General features: G+C 34.4%; 3 protein-coding genes across 4 annotated transcripts in view; 2 read left to right on the forward strand and 1 right to left on the reverse strand.

Annotated features, from left to right (window-relative positions):
• The first annotated feature begins 3,825 nt into the window (after positions 1–3,825).
• Positions 3,826–7,765, forward strand: LOC107701050 (calcium and integrin-binding protein 1-like). Its single transcript, XM_016502967.1, has 7 exons — positions 3,826–4,069; positions 4,190–4,224; positions 5,860–5,956; positions 6,066–6,219; positions 6,298–6,416; positions 6,500–6,588; positions 7,517–7,765. The coding sequence occupies exons 1-7, from the start codon at positions 4,019–4,021 to the stop codon at positions 7,536–7,538; spliced, it is 567 nt and encodes a 188-aa protein (XP_016358453.1). The 5' UTR covers positions 3,826–4,018; the 3' UTR covers positions 7,539–7,765.
• A 30-nt stretch (positions 7,766–7,795) lies between these two features.
• On the reverse strand, positions 7,796–14,076 carry LOC107701049 (RCC1 domain-containing protein 1-like). Of its 2 annotated transcripts, none has more exons than XM_016502965.1 (8): positions 13,820–14,076; positions 12,921–13,130; positions 11,051–11,216; positions 9,692–9,813; positions 9,509–9,607; positions 8,930–9,079; positions 8,804–8,833; positions 7,796–7,979 (listed from the first exon to the last, which is right to left on the reverse strand). In XM_016502965.1, the coding sequence occupies exons 1-8, from the start codon at positions 14,007–14,009 to the stop codon at positions 7,813–7,815; spliced, it is 1,134 nt and encodes a 377-aa protein (XP_016358451.1). In that variant the 5' UTR covers positions 14,010–14,076; the 3' UTR covers positions 7,796–7,812. The 2 variants fall into 2 exon arrangements, with proteins under 2 accessions (XP_016358451.1, XP_016358452.1); XM_016502966.1 differs by lacking the exon at positions 7,796–7,979 and adding an exon at positions 8,092–8,202.
• Positions 14,077–14,298: 222 nt separating this feature from the next.
• gtf2h1 (general transcription factor IIH, polypeptide 1) overlaps positions 14,299–16,503 on the forward strand; it is a 13,644-nt gene continuing 11,439 nt past the window's right edge. The window contains exons 1-2 of the mRNA XM_016502968.1: positions 14,299–14,467; positions 16,153–16,308. Of these exons, the coding sequence (XP_016358454.1) occupies positions 16,155–16,308 (154 nt within the window). The 5' untranslated portion in view covers positions 14,299–14,467; positions 16,153–16,154. The remainder of the gene's footprint in view (positions 14,468–16,152; positions 16,309–16,503) is intronic.

A 16,503-nucleotide genomic window follows, 5' to 3' on the forward strand; every position in this document is an offset into this window, starting at 1 on the left:
GTCCACTCTCATGATCTGAGCAGCTATTCCCTTCTTCTCCTCTTTTTTCCTTCTTCAGCACACTCTTTGGCTGATTAGATCCTCTTTTTTCCCAGCCGGTCCCCGTGTATCCTGCAAGTGGCCTGTGAGCAGAAGAAAAGCAGCAGTCGCTCAGATAGACTCAAACTCCAGCTGCAGGCAACTTTATCTCTCTCCAGTGTTTCTGCCTTCCTCCGCTCTCATTCTCTTTTCCCACCCCTCCCTCCTGAAGCCAGGACCCCCCTCCCTCTCCTCTTTCCCATCGGAGCCTTTCTCCTCCTCCAAACCCCCCACTGCTGAACTAATCTGCAGCTGGACGAGTGATTGGATGCCTGGGTGCCGTGGAGACAGAGTGTCCTGCTTTAAGAGTTGACTGAAGTCAAACGGAGCACAGAAAAACTCCATCCATCCGCATGAACGGTGGAATCAAAAAGTGTTTGGATACTTAAAAATCGACCCGTAAAGAAAAATCACAAATAAGATCTCTTTGATTTCTCAATTGTTTCTCCTATATGGAAGTGAGATCAAATGGAAATTTTTGCTGAAGTCTTTCCTATTTAGAAAAAGAGTCCAGTAATCTCACGCGTCTCCTCTAGAGCAGCTCAATTGTTTTCAACATTGATAATAATCAGAAATGTTTTTTGAGCAGCAAATCAGCATATTATACTGATTTCTGAAGATCATGTGACACTGAAGACTGCAGTAATGATGCTGAAAATACAGCTTTGATCACAGAAATAAATTACAGTTTAACAGATATTCACATAGAAAACAGTTATTTTAAATTGTAATAATATGTCACAATATTACTGTTTTTGCTGTATTTTTATTCAAATAAATGCAGCCTTGGTGAGCATATAAGAGAAAATCTTACGAACCCCCAGAAATAATTTAAAGCTGAATCAATGGCGAATACGAACAACAAACAAAATTGCATAAAATATTTCTTTTTCATATTTTTCATATTAAATAAATATTCAAATATCTTTTTCTTTAATCAGTATTTTCTTATTTTTCATATTTTTTTGAATTAAATGAATAATGGATACAGACTATTCTTACATAGGCCTATCTTGTGTTTATCATTTCTGAACTGATGATTTATTGCATTATAAATATGACAACTTATTAATCAATAAATCCACAAATCAGTCACGCAATGAGGGTTCATTTCCACTTGTAAAAATATTTCACAAGATTGCTGTTTTTACTGTATTTTCCATTAAATAAGGCAGCCTTGATGAGCATTAGATAACAAATCTTACCGACCCTCAGAAATACTGTATGATCAAACTGATCCACTTCATTAAGTTAGTTTTGTAAGAGCTTATTAAAATCAGATCGTTCTGCTTTACATTGGCATGCATAACCACGTTTCGACGTCACATGTTTACAATAGGGTTCAAGTTGAGCCCCCCGCAGCGTTGTGTTTGTCCTGGCCGCAGTGGGGTGGTTTTATGTAAGGATCTCATGTGAAAGACAGTCTTGGCTCGACTTCAAGAGAGGAGGAGGAGGAGATGGACTCGAGGGATTGAGTTACGCACAGATTTAACTGGAGAGATGGTGGACTTAATGTGATCAGTGTCTTTTGTTGCTGTTGTAAAGCTTTTGTGCTCGATTAACTCTGGCTGCAAAGCTGCATTTATAAAGCAAAGTAGGCACATTTGTAAAAGTCATTTTAAAAACCCAAACTTGGTTCAATAAGTTATTAAGCAATAAACGAAGGATTTCAAAGTTTTGCAACATTATGAATGAGAAATGAAAAACAAAAGCACATGCATGTATAATCAAATAACATTTCTAAGAGGAAGAGGAGGAACAGGCATCCACATCATGAAGAACATCACAGCGACACTATAGGACAAAAAAAACAGAGGAAAAAACGAGGGTTTGTATGTGAAAATGTCATTTGGCCACAAAAAAAAACACTGTTTTGAAGATGTTTTCTTTGGATTATTTGACTAAATAACTTGTGTTTCCTGCTAGCTAAATTTCACATACACATAAAATCTGGCTCTAAACCTCTCTTTTTTTATTCAAAGTTGATCTAGACAAGTAGGCTGTATGGAAACTAACCGAAGTTCTGTTAATCCTAAAGCAGTGAAAATTACATCTCTATATTCATCCTATGTGTCTTCTTAAGGTGTGAAAAAAACATGGTTACTAAGTTAAACCATGGTAACCACAAATTCACTAACCATAGTTTAATTATGGTATTTGTAGTAAAACTGTGGTTATACAAAAAAAAAATTCCCAAAAAAGATTCACGAACCCACTCGGAAGTCCCGGTCTGAATCAAATGATTCGCGATGCCCGATCCGATCGGAGCGCTTCGAAACAGTGAATCATTTAGTGACCCAATGATTAACTGATTCGTGTTTCGAAAAGCTCCGTTTCACCCATCACTGTGTGCTTTTTTAAAATCAATAAAATTAATTTTGATCTGGTTTTTGCTAGTGAATCGCTTGAACTGAATGATCGAAGTCACGAGTTTGAATCAACCGGAGCGGTTCCAGTGTAAATGACTCACTCAAAAGATTCGGTTCGTCTGTTCCTCCGCTTTTCGGTTCTTCAGCTGTTTACACGACACTCAGCACTACTACTGGCTTAGCTCGCTAGGTTTATAACATTAATGATGTTTACCAATAAATATCCATATTTCATATACAAAAAAAAAATTCCCAAAAAAGATTCACGAACCCAAGTTCGGACCGGAAGTCCCGGTCTGAATCAAATGATTCGCGATGCCCGATCCGATCGGAGCGCTTCGAAACAGTGAATCATTTAGTGACCCAATGATTAACTGATTCGTGTTTCGAAAAGCTCCGTTTCACCCATCACTGTGTGCTTTTTTAAAATCAATAAAATGAATTTTGATCTGGTTTTTGCTAGTGAATCGCTTGAACTGAATGATCGAAGTCACGAGTTTGAATCAACCGGAGCGGTTCCAGTGTAAATGACTCACTCAAAAGATTCGGTTCGTCTGTTCCTCCGCTTTTCGGTTCTTCAGCTGTTTACACGACACTCAGCACTACTACTGGCTTAGCTCGCTAGGTTTATAACATTAATGATGTTTACCAATAAATATCCATATTTCACTTGTATCAGATTGTATTAATTCGTCAATATAGAGTGATAGCCAATGTAAAAAGAGCAAATGTGAGCAGCAGATTTTATTTAGATTTATGCTTTTATTTGTAATAATTATTATTTTCTGTTTGTTTAACACAGGAACTTTAAAAGAACTTCACTGATGTCCTATTATACTGCCAATAAATGTAGAACGTGTAGGGATAGTACCGGTAAGCGTTATAAATTAAAATAAATAGCCTAAAGTTGTAAATAAATTGTTTACTTATTTCATAATAACTGGCATAACAGTGAATGTTTTTTTTGTGATATGATGCCACCTTCTGAAATAATAAGCAAATTGCAGATCAAAGTCAGTGCAACGTGATGCTAAATTAATAATTTAAGGTATTTACCTTTAAAAACATTTGGTCAGAATAATATACGGCATAATTATATAACATAGTTACATTATAACTAACAATAAGAATGAGTAAGATGCTCCAGGAAATAATTAGATATTAAATACACGTTGATTATCAGTTCTGTTCTCGACCTTTTGTTATAAAACGTAAAAATAGACTGAACATTTTTATAACTAAACGTTATTTCTTTGTATAACTAACTAACTAACTAATTAATTAACTAACTAAACTAACTAAATAAATAAATAAATAAAGTTAAATAGAAATTCCCCATTGTTGACTTCGCACAGTGGAAGTTTGTTCCCATAGTAACTGACGTGTCATCCAGAAAGCGGAAGCGGAAGCGGAAGCGCGTTGCCTTCGACCGAAGTTTGTTTAGGCTGTTGGCTAAAAACATCACAACTTCAGCCGCTTGCCTTGGTTTTTATGAAACAATAGTAACATTAGTCGACTTTATTCTAGTTTAAAGTGAAAGTGCTAGTCGTGCTGAACAAAAGCAGGTGGTAATGGGGGGAACTTCGAGCAAATTACCCAAAGATCTTCTGTCAGAGTATCAGGTGAGACGGACACATATGTAATATTATTTAAATATATGTTCATTTATTGAACATTTATTCTTTATTCTATATGGCAAGGAGTTGCTTTTATGTATAATTTTTAATTTTTTGCTTACACAGGAGCTCACCTTTCTCACAAAGCAAGAAATCCTGCTGTAAGTACAGTCATGATGTATTTAAACTTAATATGCACACATTTTCAAAATGTCTTCTGTTATGTTTTGGTGTGCGTAAGTTTTAATTGTGAATTGACAGTACAGTTTCGCTTGTTTCTTATTAGTTTGAGGAATAGCGATAAAACTCGACAGGCTCGTTTAGCTGATTTATTGCAGTGTTATTTTATTAGTTATATACTGTTATAGTATCTATAGATATTTTGAATTCGCTCTTATACATTTTTTGATTATAATTTTTATTTGAAGAAGTGCTTTGTCATTTTATTCGTTTTGTAATATTTCTATTTACCTTTAATTTATTTTTATTTCATTATTTTATTTTAGTATTTGTAGTACTTAAACTTATTTTATTTGCAATTCAACATTTAAAATTTCTATTTAGCTTTAATTTATTTTTATTTCAGTATTTTATTTTAGTATTTGTAGTACTTAAACTTATTTTATTTGCAATTCAACATTTAAAATTTCTATTTAGCTTTAATTTATTTTTATTTCAGTATTTTATTTTAGTATTTGTAGTATTTAACTTATTTTATTTGCAATTCAACATTTACATTTCTATTTAGCTTTAATTTTTTTTTTCAGTTTTAGTTTTACATTTACATTACATTTTAGTTTTCATATTTGTAGTACTTTAACTTATTTTATTTGCAGTTCAACATTTTAAATATTTCTATTTAGCTTTATTTTTATTTCAGTTTTAGTTTGGTCATTGCAGTACTTCAACCAATTCAACATTTCTAATTTTCGTTTTAAGTTTTTCATCTAACATTAATAAATTACAACAACCAACAATTAATTTTAATATACATTTTTTTATATTATTTTTATTACTGCCTTTTCACATGTACATCTTCTCTACCATGGCACATTTTGACTGGGCATTCCCTGTGAAGTGGATTTGTTGTTGTGACAATAGCTAAACTACACAAATGTACAGTAGTTTAGTTACTGAAAGTGTATTCTATACGGTGGCTGAGAAGTGCAAAGCAGATCACAATTCTGAAAACAAAATAACAAATTACAAACGCAAATGCAAGTCTAAAAAACAAAATAACAATTCAGAAAGCACAACAACAATTCAGAAAACATTATAACAAGTCAGAAAACACAACGACAAATCAGACAAACCAGAAGAGGTAGGTATAGTTTGAGACAGCACCATTGGTTTGGGATTACTCACCGCTGACTGGACGAGACATCTGTCAATCAACGTATACAGGAAGAACCAGCCGAAGAACAGCAGAGTCGTGGTAGAAAGTTCGGAGATGGTATTAAAGTAGCTCAGTTTAAATGTATTGTATGAATTGCCCTTACTCTGGAATAAAAAATACGGGGTGTCTATTTACATTTAGTTAAAAGTCCTCTTCTGGTTTGTCTGATTTGTCGTTGTGTTTTCTGACTTGTTATAATGTTTTCTGAATTGTTGTTTTGCTTTCTGAATTGTTATTTTGTTTTTTAGACTTGCATTTGCGTTTGTAATTTGTTATTTTGTTTTCAGAATTGTGATCTGGTTTGCACTTCTCGGCCACCGTAATTCTAACTAATACTTAAAATGTTTGAATGTCATTGCATTATAGACTTTTGGGGCTCATCATCAATGTGTTTGTTTAGGGCACACAAAATATTCTCTGAACTCCAGGGCAGAGAAAATGGACCGTACAGCTCCAGGGTGTCCATGGAGAAGGTCCTCACACTTCCTGAACTAAAGGTAACACATAAAGTCTGTACTGCAGTCACAATGCAATATAACATCTTATAATCCTTCCAGATTTACCCATTCGGCTGTATATATTCTGTGTTTTTGTTGGTTGTCACAGTCTAACCCCTTCCAGAAAAGGCTATGTCACGTCTTCTCGACCTCTGACATGAAGGATGGCAGCTTGAGCTTTGAGGATTTTCTGGACCTCTTGAGTGCCTTCAGTGATTCGGCGACTCTGGAAATCAAGGCACACTACGCTTTCCGAATCTTTGGTAATAGATGGATTGCTCTCAATATTGACATTTAACAGTAGCAAATACCACTCAATATAAACAGTTCTTATGCTGCAGACTTTGATGATGACGGGACCCTTGATGCTAGAGACCTGGAGAAGCTGGTGAACTGTCTGACCGGTGAGACGGACGACACCCGTCTGACTGCAGAGGAGATGAGACAGCTCATAAGCAATGTGAGTGTGGTGGATGTACATCACATTAATGACAGACATCTGCCAGATGAACTTTACTAATGTAAACAAACGTCACTGTACAGATCCTCGAGGAGTCAGACATTGATAAGGACGGGACAGTCAATCTCTCTGAATTTCAGCATGTCATCTCCAGATCTCCAGATTTTGTCAGGTGACAGAATTTTGCTTTTTATTTAAAAAGGGAAAAACTGGACAGTTGACATATTTTGCTGCCTTCAGTCTAATTAAGCTGTAATTGGAAAATATATATATGTAATGTGTGACCCTGGAGCACAAAAGCAGTGTCAAGTCGCTGGGGTATATTTGTAGCAATAGCCAACAATACATTGTATGGGTCAAAATTATAGATTTTTCTTTTATGCCAAAAATCATTAGGATATTAAGTAAAGATCATGTTCCATGAAGATATTTAGTAAATTTCCTACCGTAAATATATCAAAACTTAATTTTTGATTAGTAATATGCATTGCTAAGAACTTCATTCGGACAACTTTAAAGAAAAATTGGCCTTATGACTGGTTTTGTGCTCCAGGGTCACACACACACACACACACATATATATATACACACACACCACACACACACACAAAAAGTTTTCATTTTAGCTTGTTTTTTGTAATTTCGTTTTGTGCTTTTGGCATTTTTCTTAGTAGTTCACATTCTAATAATATTTGTTCATTTTTAAAATCTATATAGCTTTATTTATTAATTTAATTAAAAAAGTTATTTAGTTTCTAATTGTAGTACGTCAACTTGACAGACACATTTAGCTGATTATGCAGTTATTTTAATGTGTGTCTATATATATATATATATATATCAAACAGTATTTATTAATTTTGTGAATTAGCTTTTATTTTTTCAGTTTTCATTCTAGTTTAAGTTTTAGTAATTTTTATTATTTCTCTTTATATTTCTATATAGGTTTATTAATTAATTTCATTATTAAATTATTTTATTTCAGTTTTAGTAATTGAATTTATTGTATTATAATTATTATTATTATTATTTTCTACTTTAAGGTAGTTGCCAAGGCAACATTTCTAATTTTTTCACTGACTGAGAATGTTCTTTTGCAGTTCATTCAAGATTGTGTTGTGAAGTTTACACAGAACGGAAGCTGTTTTCCGGTCCAGAATTTTCACCTGTGCCTTTGGTCTGTCAATAATGTAGCGACCTAATTGTGAATGTATATTCTTGTTCAGTATTTCTGCAATTTATATGTTTAAAAACATTTGACTTACTCTGTTAAAAGAAAATAAATCTACTTTATATCCTGTATTTTGAATCATATATTTGTACCTAATTTAATAAACTCTAATTCTGTGACTTTGACATCGCTGTATTTATATGTCTATTCAGTGTCATACAGAGTCTATTCCTGTCGGGATGGAGGTTGTTCTTTTGGCACAGCAGACACAAAAGTGTTCCATAAGCCACAGACAACATCCTTAACACACATTCGATGGCTAGCGAAGTAATCCACCAGTGTTGGCTCATCTGTGCTATTTTCAGTGCCATGTCCCAGTTGTCCATAATGGCCTAATAATGTGACACAGACAGAGAAAAGGCAACTTTTAGCACTTTTTTTTTAATAATTAACATATTCAAACTTTCAAAAATGTGGGGTCAGTATGTTGCACAAAAGTGTTCCATAAGCCACAGACAACATCCTTAACACACATTCAATGGCTAGCAAAGTAATCAACCAGTGTTGGCTCATCTGTGCTATTTTCAGTGCCATGTCCTAGTTGTCCATAATGGCCTAATAATGTGACACAGACAGAGAAAAGGCAACTTTTAGCACTTTTTTTTTAATAATTAACATATTCAAACTTTCAAAAATGTGGGGTCAGTATGTTGTTTTTTAAAGAGAGAAATTAAAAGCAGAGTTCACCCAAAAATGAAAATTTGCTGAGAATGTGCTCACCTTCAGGCCATCCAAGATGAAGATGAGTTTGGACTTTTTCACTGGAGGACATTATGGACTCATATTCTGGCCAGAAGCAATGGTTTAAAGTTAAAACGTCTTAATGATAGATTTGTTTCAGCTTTTGTCTTCTCCAGATGTTAACTGCTGGAGTGGATTATTGTGAAGTTTTTATCAGCTGTTTGGACTCTCATTCTGACGGCACCCATTCACATCCATTGGTGAGCAAGTGATGCAATGCTACATTTCTCCAAATCTGATGAAGAAACAAACTCATCTACATCTTGGATGGCCTGAGGGTGAGCACATTTTCATTTTTGGGTGGACTATTCCTTTAATGCACATATTCAGCAACGACACAAATTAAATCCAGCCTTGCTGAGCACTAGAGACCGTTTGCATTGATTTATTTCTATAAAACGAAGCAAACTCTTACCCCATCCCCAAGTGTACAGATCCCCTGTACCTACAAATAAATAAGAATGAGTTCATTTAATCATTTATGTCAACTAGTGTATTCTTGAGTCCAGTTTAAGCTCCAGTGATCAGATCTGGATCTCACCGCTGACGGCTGCTGTATGACGCGATCCACAGCTGATCCTGCTGATCTCTAACACATCAGGGACGTCCACCAGAGCAGGGAACGCTTGAACAGAAATAAACACATCCGCTTGCTTCTTTTCATCTTCATTTATGGGCTGCTCAGTGTTTCCTGCACAGTAAGGTAAACATGTAGCTGTGTAGTAATACATTCATATGTAAAGTCATATATGTGACCCTGTACCACAAAAACAGTCTTACGTGTCAATTGTTAGGATAGGACAATATTTGGCTGAAATACAACTATTTGAAAATCTGGAATCTGAGGGTGCAAAAAAATCTAAATATTGAGAAAATCATCTTTAAAGTTGTCCAAATGAAGTTCTTAGCAATGCATATTACTAATCAAAAATTAAGTTTTGATATATTTACGGTAGGAAATTTACTAAATATCTTCATGGAACATGATCTTTACTTAATATCCTAATGATTTTTGGCATAAAAGAAAAATCTATACAATGTATTGTTGGCTATTGCTACAAATATACCCCAGCGACTTAAGACTGCTTTTGTGCTGCAGGGACACATATAGTCTTTTTACCACAGCTTTTTCCTCTGAGCTTTTCCTCCTCCAGGCCTCTAGAGGGCAGACCGAGCTGCCCGCTCTCATTCCATCCCCACATATACAGGTCGCCACCAGCTAAACACCATAAACATATTTCATATGAACACTGTATATTAGTACGGCTGAGTTTGATCAGGAAAGTTTCAGGAAACCTCTTACTGCTGACGGAAGCGGAGTGCCAGTTCCCAGCAGACACTGCTCTGATCGGGACGCCCCACAGCGCCTCCAGCACCTGAGGTTCCTCCTGTGACGTCAGAGCGCCGTGACCCAGCTGACCGTGACTGACCAATCAAAACATCAGCTTAAAAACACTCTTCAAAAGATGCATAAAGTTTAATGCCTATAGAACTGAATGCTGCCTTTGACAAAACTGTGATGTGGTCTAGAAAAGGCTGTTTTATTTTACATAAAATATTGTAATACAATGAATTTTCACAATAAGCATAAATTAGAGGCAGGACAAAAATACTGCCATGATCTAAATATAAATACTATTTAAATATATATATATATATATATAAATTTTTGCATTACAATAGTTATTTTAGTATTATTTATACACTATTATAGTATTTAATAATATTTTGAATTAGCTTTTATTATTTTCCGTTTTCATTTTAATTTGTAGTGGTTTTAGTAATTTTTATGTGCTTTTCCCATTTTTATTAAATATTTCTAGTTCGCTTAAATTAATTTTATTTCAGTCTTAGTAATTGTAGTATTCAAACGTAAATTTAGTCGTGCTTTTGTAATTTTAATTAGATATTTCTATTTCGCTTTAATTAATTTTTATTTCAGTTTGAGTAATTGTAGTACTTTAATGTAAGCATACTTTATTGCAATTAGTTGCAATGCAAACATTTTTCTTTTCTTTTTAAGTTTAAGTTTTTCATCTTTACAATTTATTTTATTTCAGTTTTGTCAATAACCAAACATGATTTTTAATAGTTTTAGTTTACAATATCAACACTCGCACTAATGAGAATTTCCAATAAATATGCTCGATTGTCATTTTTAAAAAAAAGAATAAAATAAAAATATGCTTAATTTTCTTATATTTATAATCTGAAATATGACCTGTTCTTGACAGGTTTTGTGAGACTCACCCATAAACGCAGATTAGTTCTACAATTAATATAATATTATTTTTGGTAACACTTTAAAATAAGGTCTAACATTAACAAACAATGAGCAATACACTGGTTACAGCATTTATTAATCTTTGTAAATGTTGGTTAATGAAAATAAAACTCATTGTTAGTTCATGCCAGCTCAGGTCTATTAAATAATATTAAAAGATACAACACTTGATTTTATTATTGTATTAGTAAATATTTAAATTAACTAAGATTAATAAATGCTTTAGAAATATTTGAATTGTTAGTTTATGTTAACTAATATTGCTGTAAATGTAATATAGTAATATATACAAATGGAATGTAGTTAACAAATGGAACCTTACTGTAAAGTGTTACACAATTTTTAATGAAAAGATGAACACTGGAATCTTTCTTGTACCTTCCAGATCCCCAGGAGTACACAGTCCTGTCTGCCGTCAGCAGCACCGCGTGTTCAGAGCCCAACGCCAGGCTCACGGCACAGAGTTTAAAGCAGAGAGGACGGAAAAACGGGGGTTTGGGTGTGACGTACCCGCCTGACACCAACGGCAGCGTAACAAGATGTCCTGAATAAATGCATCATATCAATATCATCAGCAGTGTTGGGGGTAACGCATTACAAGTAACGCGAGTTACGTAATCAGATTACTTTTTTCAAGTAACTAGTAAAGTAACGCATTACTTTTTCATTTACAAGAGAATATCTGAGTTACTTTTTCAAATAAGTAACGCAAGTTACTTTTTTTTTTCCAATTTATTGATTGACAGCTCTCCTGTCCCCATGTTGAGAGAAATCAGAAGATGTTACTGTAGTTCTAAAATAAATATGAATATGCATTAATTCATCTCACTCACATTCATATGCAATTTTTTATTTGAAGGCAGCATCAGTGAAAACAGGCATAGCTTTAGCAACATTAGCCTTACAGAGTGCCAAGAAGCTCTTTCAGAAAGGCAATTTGTACTGGCGTGTATGAAAGAATAAAACAGTAAAAATGCAAACTCAAAATATGACACAAACCTGCAATAATTAAATGTTAAACAACACAAATATGCTTTATGTATTTAATCCCATTCTATTTGCTTCTGACCTTCGATGATCCAGTTCAACCGTACTAATAAGCACAAATTACTCTAGACAAACATTTGTGTGTCTTTTTTTATTGCTGAAGTGTGTTGAAATTTCTTCTTCTGCATTCTACTGTACTTTCCCTTCAGCCTGAGGTTTATTCATTTCACATTTGGTGTGAAAAGGCTTTTATGTTTGCCAAAAATAGAACTTTTTTATATTAAAAACAAACAAGCGAGCCCTGTCCAGATTTAAAAAGTAGCGCAAAAGTAACGTAACGCATTACTTTCCATAAAAAGTAACTAAGTAATTAGTTACTTTTTTTTAGGGAGAAACGCAATATTGTAATGCATTACTTTTAAAAGTAACTTTCCCAACACTGGTCATCATACTAGCAACAGATTCACTATGACAACATGATCAGTTACAAAAGTGTTACTTTTAAAAGTAATGCATTACAATATTGCGTTACTCCCTAAAAAAAAGTAACTAATTACGTTACTTAGTTACTTTTTATGGAAAGTAATGCGTTTTGCGTTACTTTTTAAATCTGGACAGGGCTTGCTTGTTCGGTTTTAATATAAAAAGTTATATTTTTGGCAAACATAAAAGCCTTTTCACACCAAAACCCTCAGGCTGAAGGAAATGTAAATTCACGTCTGTACAGTAGAATTCAGAAGAAGAAAGTTCAACACTCTGAAGGAGGAAGTTCAACACTCTTCAGCAATAAAATAAAGAACAAATGTTAGTTTATCTTGAGTCATTTTTGCTTATTAGTATGATTGTACTGGATCATCGAAGGTCAGCAGCAAAGACACTGGTTAATAAAATGGGATTAAATACATAAAAGATATTTGTATTATTTAACATATTTAATTATTGCAGGTTTGCATCATATTCTGAGTTGTTTTTATTAATTTTATTATTTTTGAGGAAAACAATGTTTTGTTTTGTGAGTGAGATGAATTAATGCATGTTCACATGGAAAACAATGTTGGTTTTTTTTTTTTTTTTGTGAGTGAGATGAATTAATGCATGTTCACATTTAGTCTAGAATTAAAGTAACATTTTCCTCCCGATTTCTCTCAACATGGGGACAGGAGAGCTTTCAATCAATTTACTTTACTAGTTACTTGAAAAAATAATCTGATTACGTAACTCGCGTTACCCCCAACACTGCAAATAGTCATCTGTATGTTACCGGTGTTGTCAGAGAGGTCCTGCTCTCTCTTCCACACAAGCTTGTTTTGTGGGTGCTGGATTTCCCAGCATTCCACTCTGTCTGTGAAGTTGAGTGTCAGGTATCTTTCACTGATGAGGGCGTCTGTGCAGCCCAGACTCTCTGGAAAAATGCCTCCGCGAACCTCTGATGAACCAGACACGAACCCTGACACACACACACGACTGCCACCTGAACCCAACATTTACCTGGATTACAGATATATATATATAAATATACATTAAAATATTAAAAAATAGTCCAAATGTATGTTGTTTGTAAAATTAAACAAAATGCATACTGTTTGTAAAAAAAAAATTTTTTTGTATTAACTCATTATACTTTAGAAATAGTAAATGTGACATATTGTAGGAAACAATATAAAACATCTATTTAAAGGACCTAAGATCTGCCTACTGCCGAGATACAACTATTTGCAAATCTGGAATCTGAGGGTGCAAAAAAATCTAAACATTGAGAAAATCATCTCTAAATATACCCCAGCGACTTAAGACTGCTTTTGTGCTGCAGGGTCACATATATATATATATGCATGTAGGTGTATGTATATACTTATGTATGTATGGATTTGTGTTCAGGTGAATCTGTGGGTATCTCACAGATATCTCTTTGAATGATATTTGTAGAATGCTATGTATCCTGTGATTTATTCTTATTTCAGTTATATATTCTATATACAAAGTGTATGTATTTTCCTTCCTCTGTATTTAGCTGTTTTGTTTCTATTTTATTTGGTTGTATTATTTTTATTAACTAATATTGTAAGCTATGTCAATTGAAAAATAATAACATTATAAATGTGACTATATTGTAAAAACATATACTTAAGCAAATCATTATGTTACTCATAGTCTACTTACAGTCTGTGTGATGCACATCAGCTCTGGAGCTCCAGCTGCCTCTGACTCTACAGTCTGATCTGATCATACACGATCTACACATCTCTGATAGCAGGACTGGTGTGTTCACTTTACACTTCACAATCTGTCCGCTCACATCTGCCGGGCTAATCTGACCAAAGCCATTGAAGCCAAAGCCAAACCAATTCATTGAGCTATCCCGCTTTACATAAAGAACTCACGCGTTTACACACAGTTAAATTCCATCAGGAACGCCATGAGCGCTGTCTTCTGTCAAAATAAAATTCACGTTGCGATTAAAAATAAAATACAATCTATAATAAAAGTTTTATGACTGAAATACAGTGCGTTTCATATTATATTATATTATATCATATTATGTTATATTATTTTATATTATATCATAAAACCTGAATCCATTGACCATATACAGAACTTTAATTTTGAAATCCGTCCCGTTTTGTAACCGGAAGCGCGCCACGGTTTCCGGCTTCGCTCTGTTTCCATGGCGGAACTGAGAGCTGCTGTCACTCACGGTGTCCGTTACGACTGTAAATAAAACACAAATACTGTCATTTACACTGATTTCACTCCGCTTACCACAAGATCAACATTGAGGCTTCGGCTTCAGCAGCCTTGGAGCGCCAGGTGAGGGGTTATTGTATTGAAATAAAGCACTTTAATGAAAGTCACCGGCTGTGTGCATGAATTCAGCTTCCAGGTGCAGATTTCAGATTCATCACCTTTAAATGTGTTTAAAATGTGTTTTGTTGTGTTTGAAATGTCTCTTTCATTAAGAACCAGTAGTTTAGGGTCTTTATTTTTACATATACTGAAAATGAGTCTTGGTTTATTGACTTTAGTAAAGGTTTTTGGGAAGAATAGGTGATGTGTGCTAGTGCTGTTAGCCATATCTGATCTGAACCGAATCTGGTTTAATTTCTATTCTGAGTCTGATCTGAATTTATTGTCATGTCTGATTTAATGTCTGTTCTGTCCTGATTCAGAAGATGATTTAATATCAGGTCTTAAACTGATTCTGAGTCTGATCGGGTCCTAATCTGGTTTAATCTGAATCATATCTGGTTTAATATCTCTTCTGTTATGATTCAGAATATGATTTAATATCTGTTCTCAGTCAGAATCTGTCCTATCTGATCCCGAGCCGAATCTGATTGCATTTAAATTCTGAGTCTGATCTGAATCTGCTGTCATATCTGATTTAATGTCTGTTCTCTCCTGATTCAGAATATGATTTAATGTCAGGTCTTAAAATAAATCTGATCGGATCCTAGTCTGATTTCATCTCTATCATATCTGGTTTAATATCTCTTCTGTTCTGATTCGGAATATGATTTAATATCTGTTCTCGGTCAGAATCTGTCATATTTGGTCTGAACCGAATCTGGTTTAATTTCTATTCTGAGTCTGATCTGAATTTATTGTCATGTCTGATTTAATGTCTGTTCTGTCCTGATTCAGAAGATGATTTAATATCAGGTCTTAAACTGATTCTGAGTCTGATCTGAATCTATTCTCATATCTGATGTGATATCTGTTCTGATCTGATTCTTAATCTAATTTAATGTCAGGTCTTAAAATAAATCTGATCGGATCCTAGTCTGATTTCATCTCTATCATATCTGGTTTAATATTTCTTCTGTTCTGATTCGGAATATGATTTAATATCTGTTCTCAGTCAGAATCTGTCATATTTGATCTGAACCGAATCTGGTTTAATTTCTATTCTGAGTCTGATCTGATTTTATTGTCATGTCTGTTCTGTCCTGATTCAGAATATGATTTAATATCAGGTCTTAAACTGATTCTGAGTCTGATCGGGTCCTAATCTGAGTCTGATCTGAATATCTAATTTAATATCTGTTCTGATCTGATTCTCAATCTAATTTAATGTCAGGTCTTAAAATGAATCTGAATTTGATCGAATCCTAATTGGGTTTCATCTGAATCATATCCATATTTAATATCTCTTCTGTTATGATTCAGAATATGATTTAATATCTGTTCTCAGTCAGAATCTGTCATATCTGATCCCGATCCGAATCTGATTGCATTTAAATTCTGAGTCTGATCTGAATCTGCTGTCATATCTGATATGGATATGATTTGACATCGGTTCTGAATCTGATCTTCTGACGTGATGTCTTTTTTCTGCATGTTTTTATGGTTTTTGAGGGCTGTGAACTCCACACCCTTCTTCACAGCCCTGCCCAGGTTTCTAACGGGTTTTTAAATGATGTGATGAGCTGTCTATAAATCTCTGATCTCAATGTCCTGCATGATTAATCAGATTCTTCCCTTTCTTTCTGTAGCCATGGCGTCTCTGTCCGAGGAGGTGTTGTTGGTGGTGAAGAGGGTCCGTCAGAGGAAGCAGGACGGGACTCTGTATCTGATGGCTGAGCGGATCGCCTGGGGTCCGGAAGGGAAGGACCGCTTCACTGTCAGCCACCTGTATGCCGACATCCGCTGTGAGTTTCACTCAGATTGGAGCATCAAATGGAGCAGGGGTGTCAAATTCAGTTCCTGGAGGGCCGGAGCCCTGCAGAGTTTAGATTCAACCCTAATTAAAGTGAAATGCTATTTGAAATGTTTATACACTGAACAAAATTATAAACGCAACACTTTTGTTTTTGCCCCCATTTTTCATGAGCTGAACTCAAAGA

This window comes from Sinocyclocheilus anshuiensis, unplaced genomic scaffold, assembly GCF_001515605.1.
Source record: "Sinocyclocheilus anshuiensis isolate Anshui unplaced genomic scaffold, SAMN03320099.WGS_v1.1 scaffold1468, whole genome shotgun sequence".
In the NCBI taxonomy this organism is placed as follows: domain Eukaryota; kingdom Metazoa; phylum Chordata; class Actinopteri; order Cypriniformes; family Cyprinidae; genus Sinocyclocheilus; species Sinocyclocheilus anshuiensis.

Bases quoted from the DNA above. Each gene is read 5' to 3' on its own strand.
- LOC107701050 (XM_016502967.1), top strand. From the start codon at position 4,019: ATGGGGGGAACTTCGAGCAAATTACCCAAAGATCTTCTGTCAGAGTAT. The intron at 5,957-6,065 runs GTAACACATAAA...TGGTTGTCACAG, and splicing joins TCACACTTCCTGAACTAAAG to TCTAACCCCTTCCAGAAAAG. The intron at 6,220-6,297 runs GTAATAGATGGA...CTTATGCTGCAG, and splicing joins CTACGCTTTCCGAATCTTTG to ACTTTGATGATGACGGGACC.
- LOC107701049 (XM_016502965.1), bottom strand. From the start codon at position 14,009: ATGAATTGGTTTGGCTTTGGCTTCAATGGCTTTGGTCAGATTAGCCCG. The intron at 11,217-12,920 runs GTAACATACAGA...GCATTTATTCAG, and splicing joins GGACCTCTCTGACAACACCG to GACATCTTGTTACGCTGCCG. The intron at 9,814-11,050 runs GTACAAGAAAGA...TTGATTGGTCAG, and splicing joins TACTCCTGGGGATCTGGAAG to TCACGGTCAGCTGGGTCACG.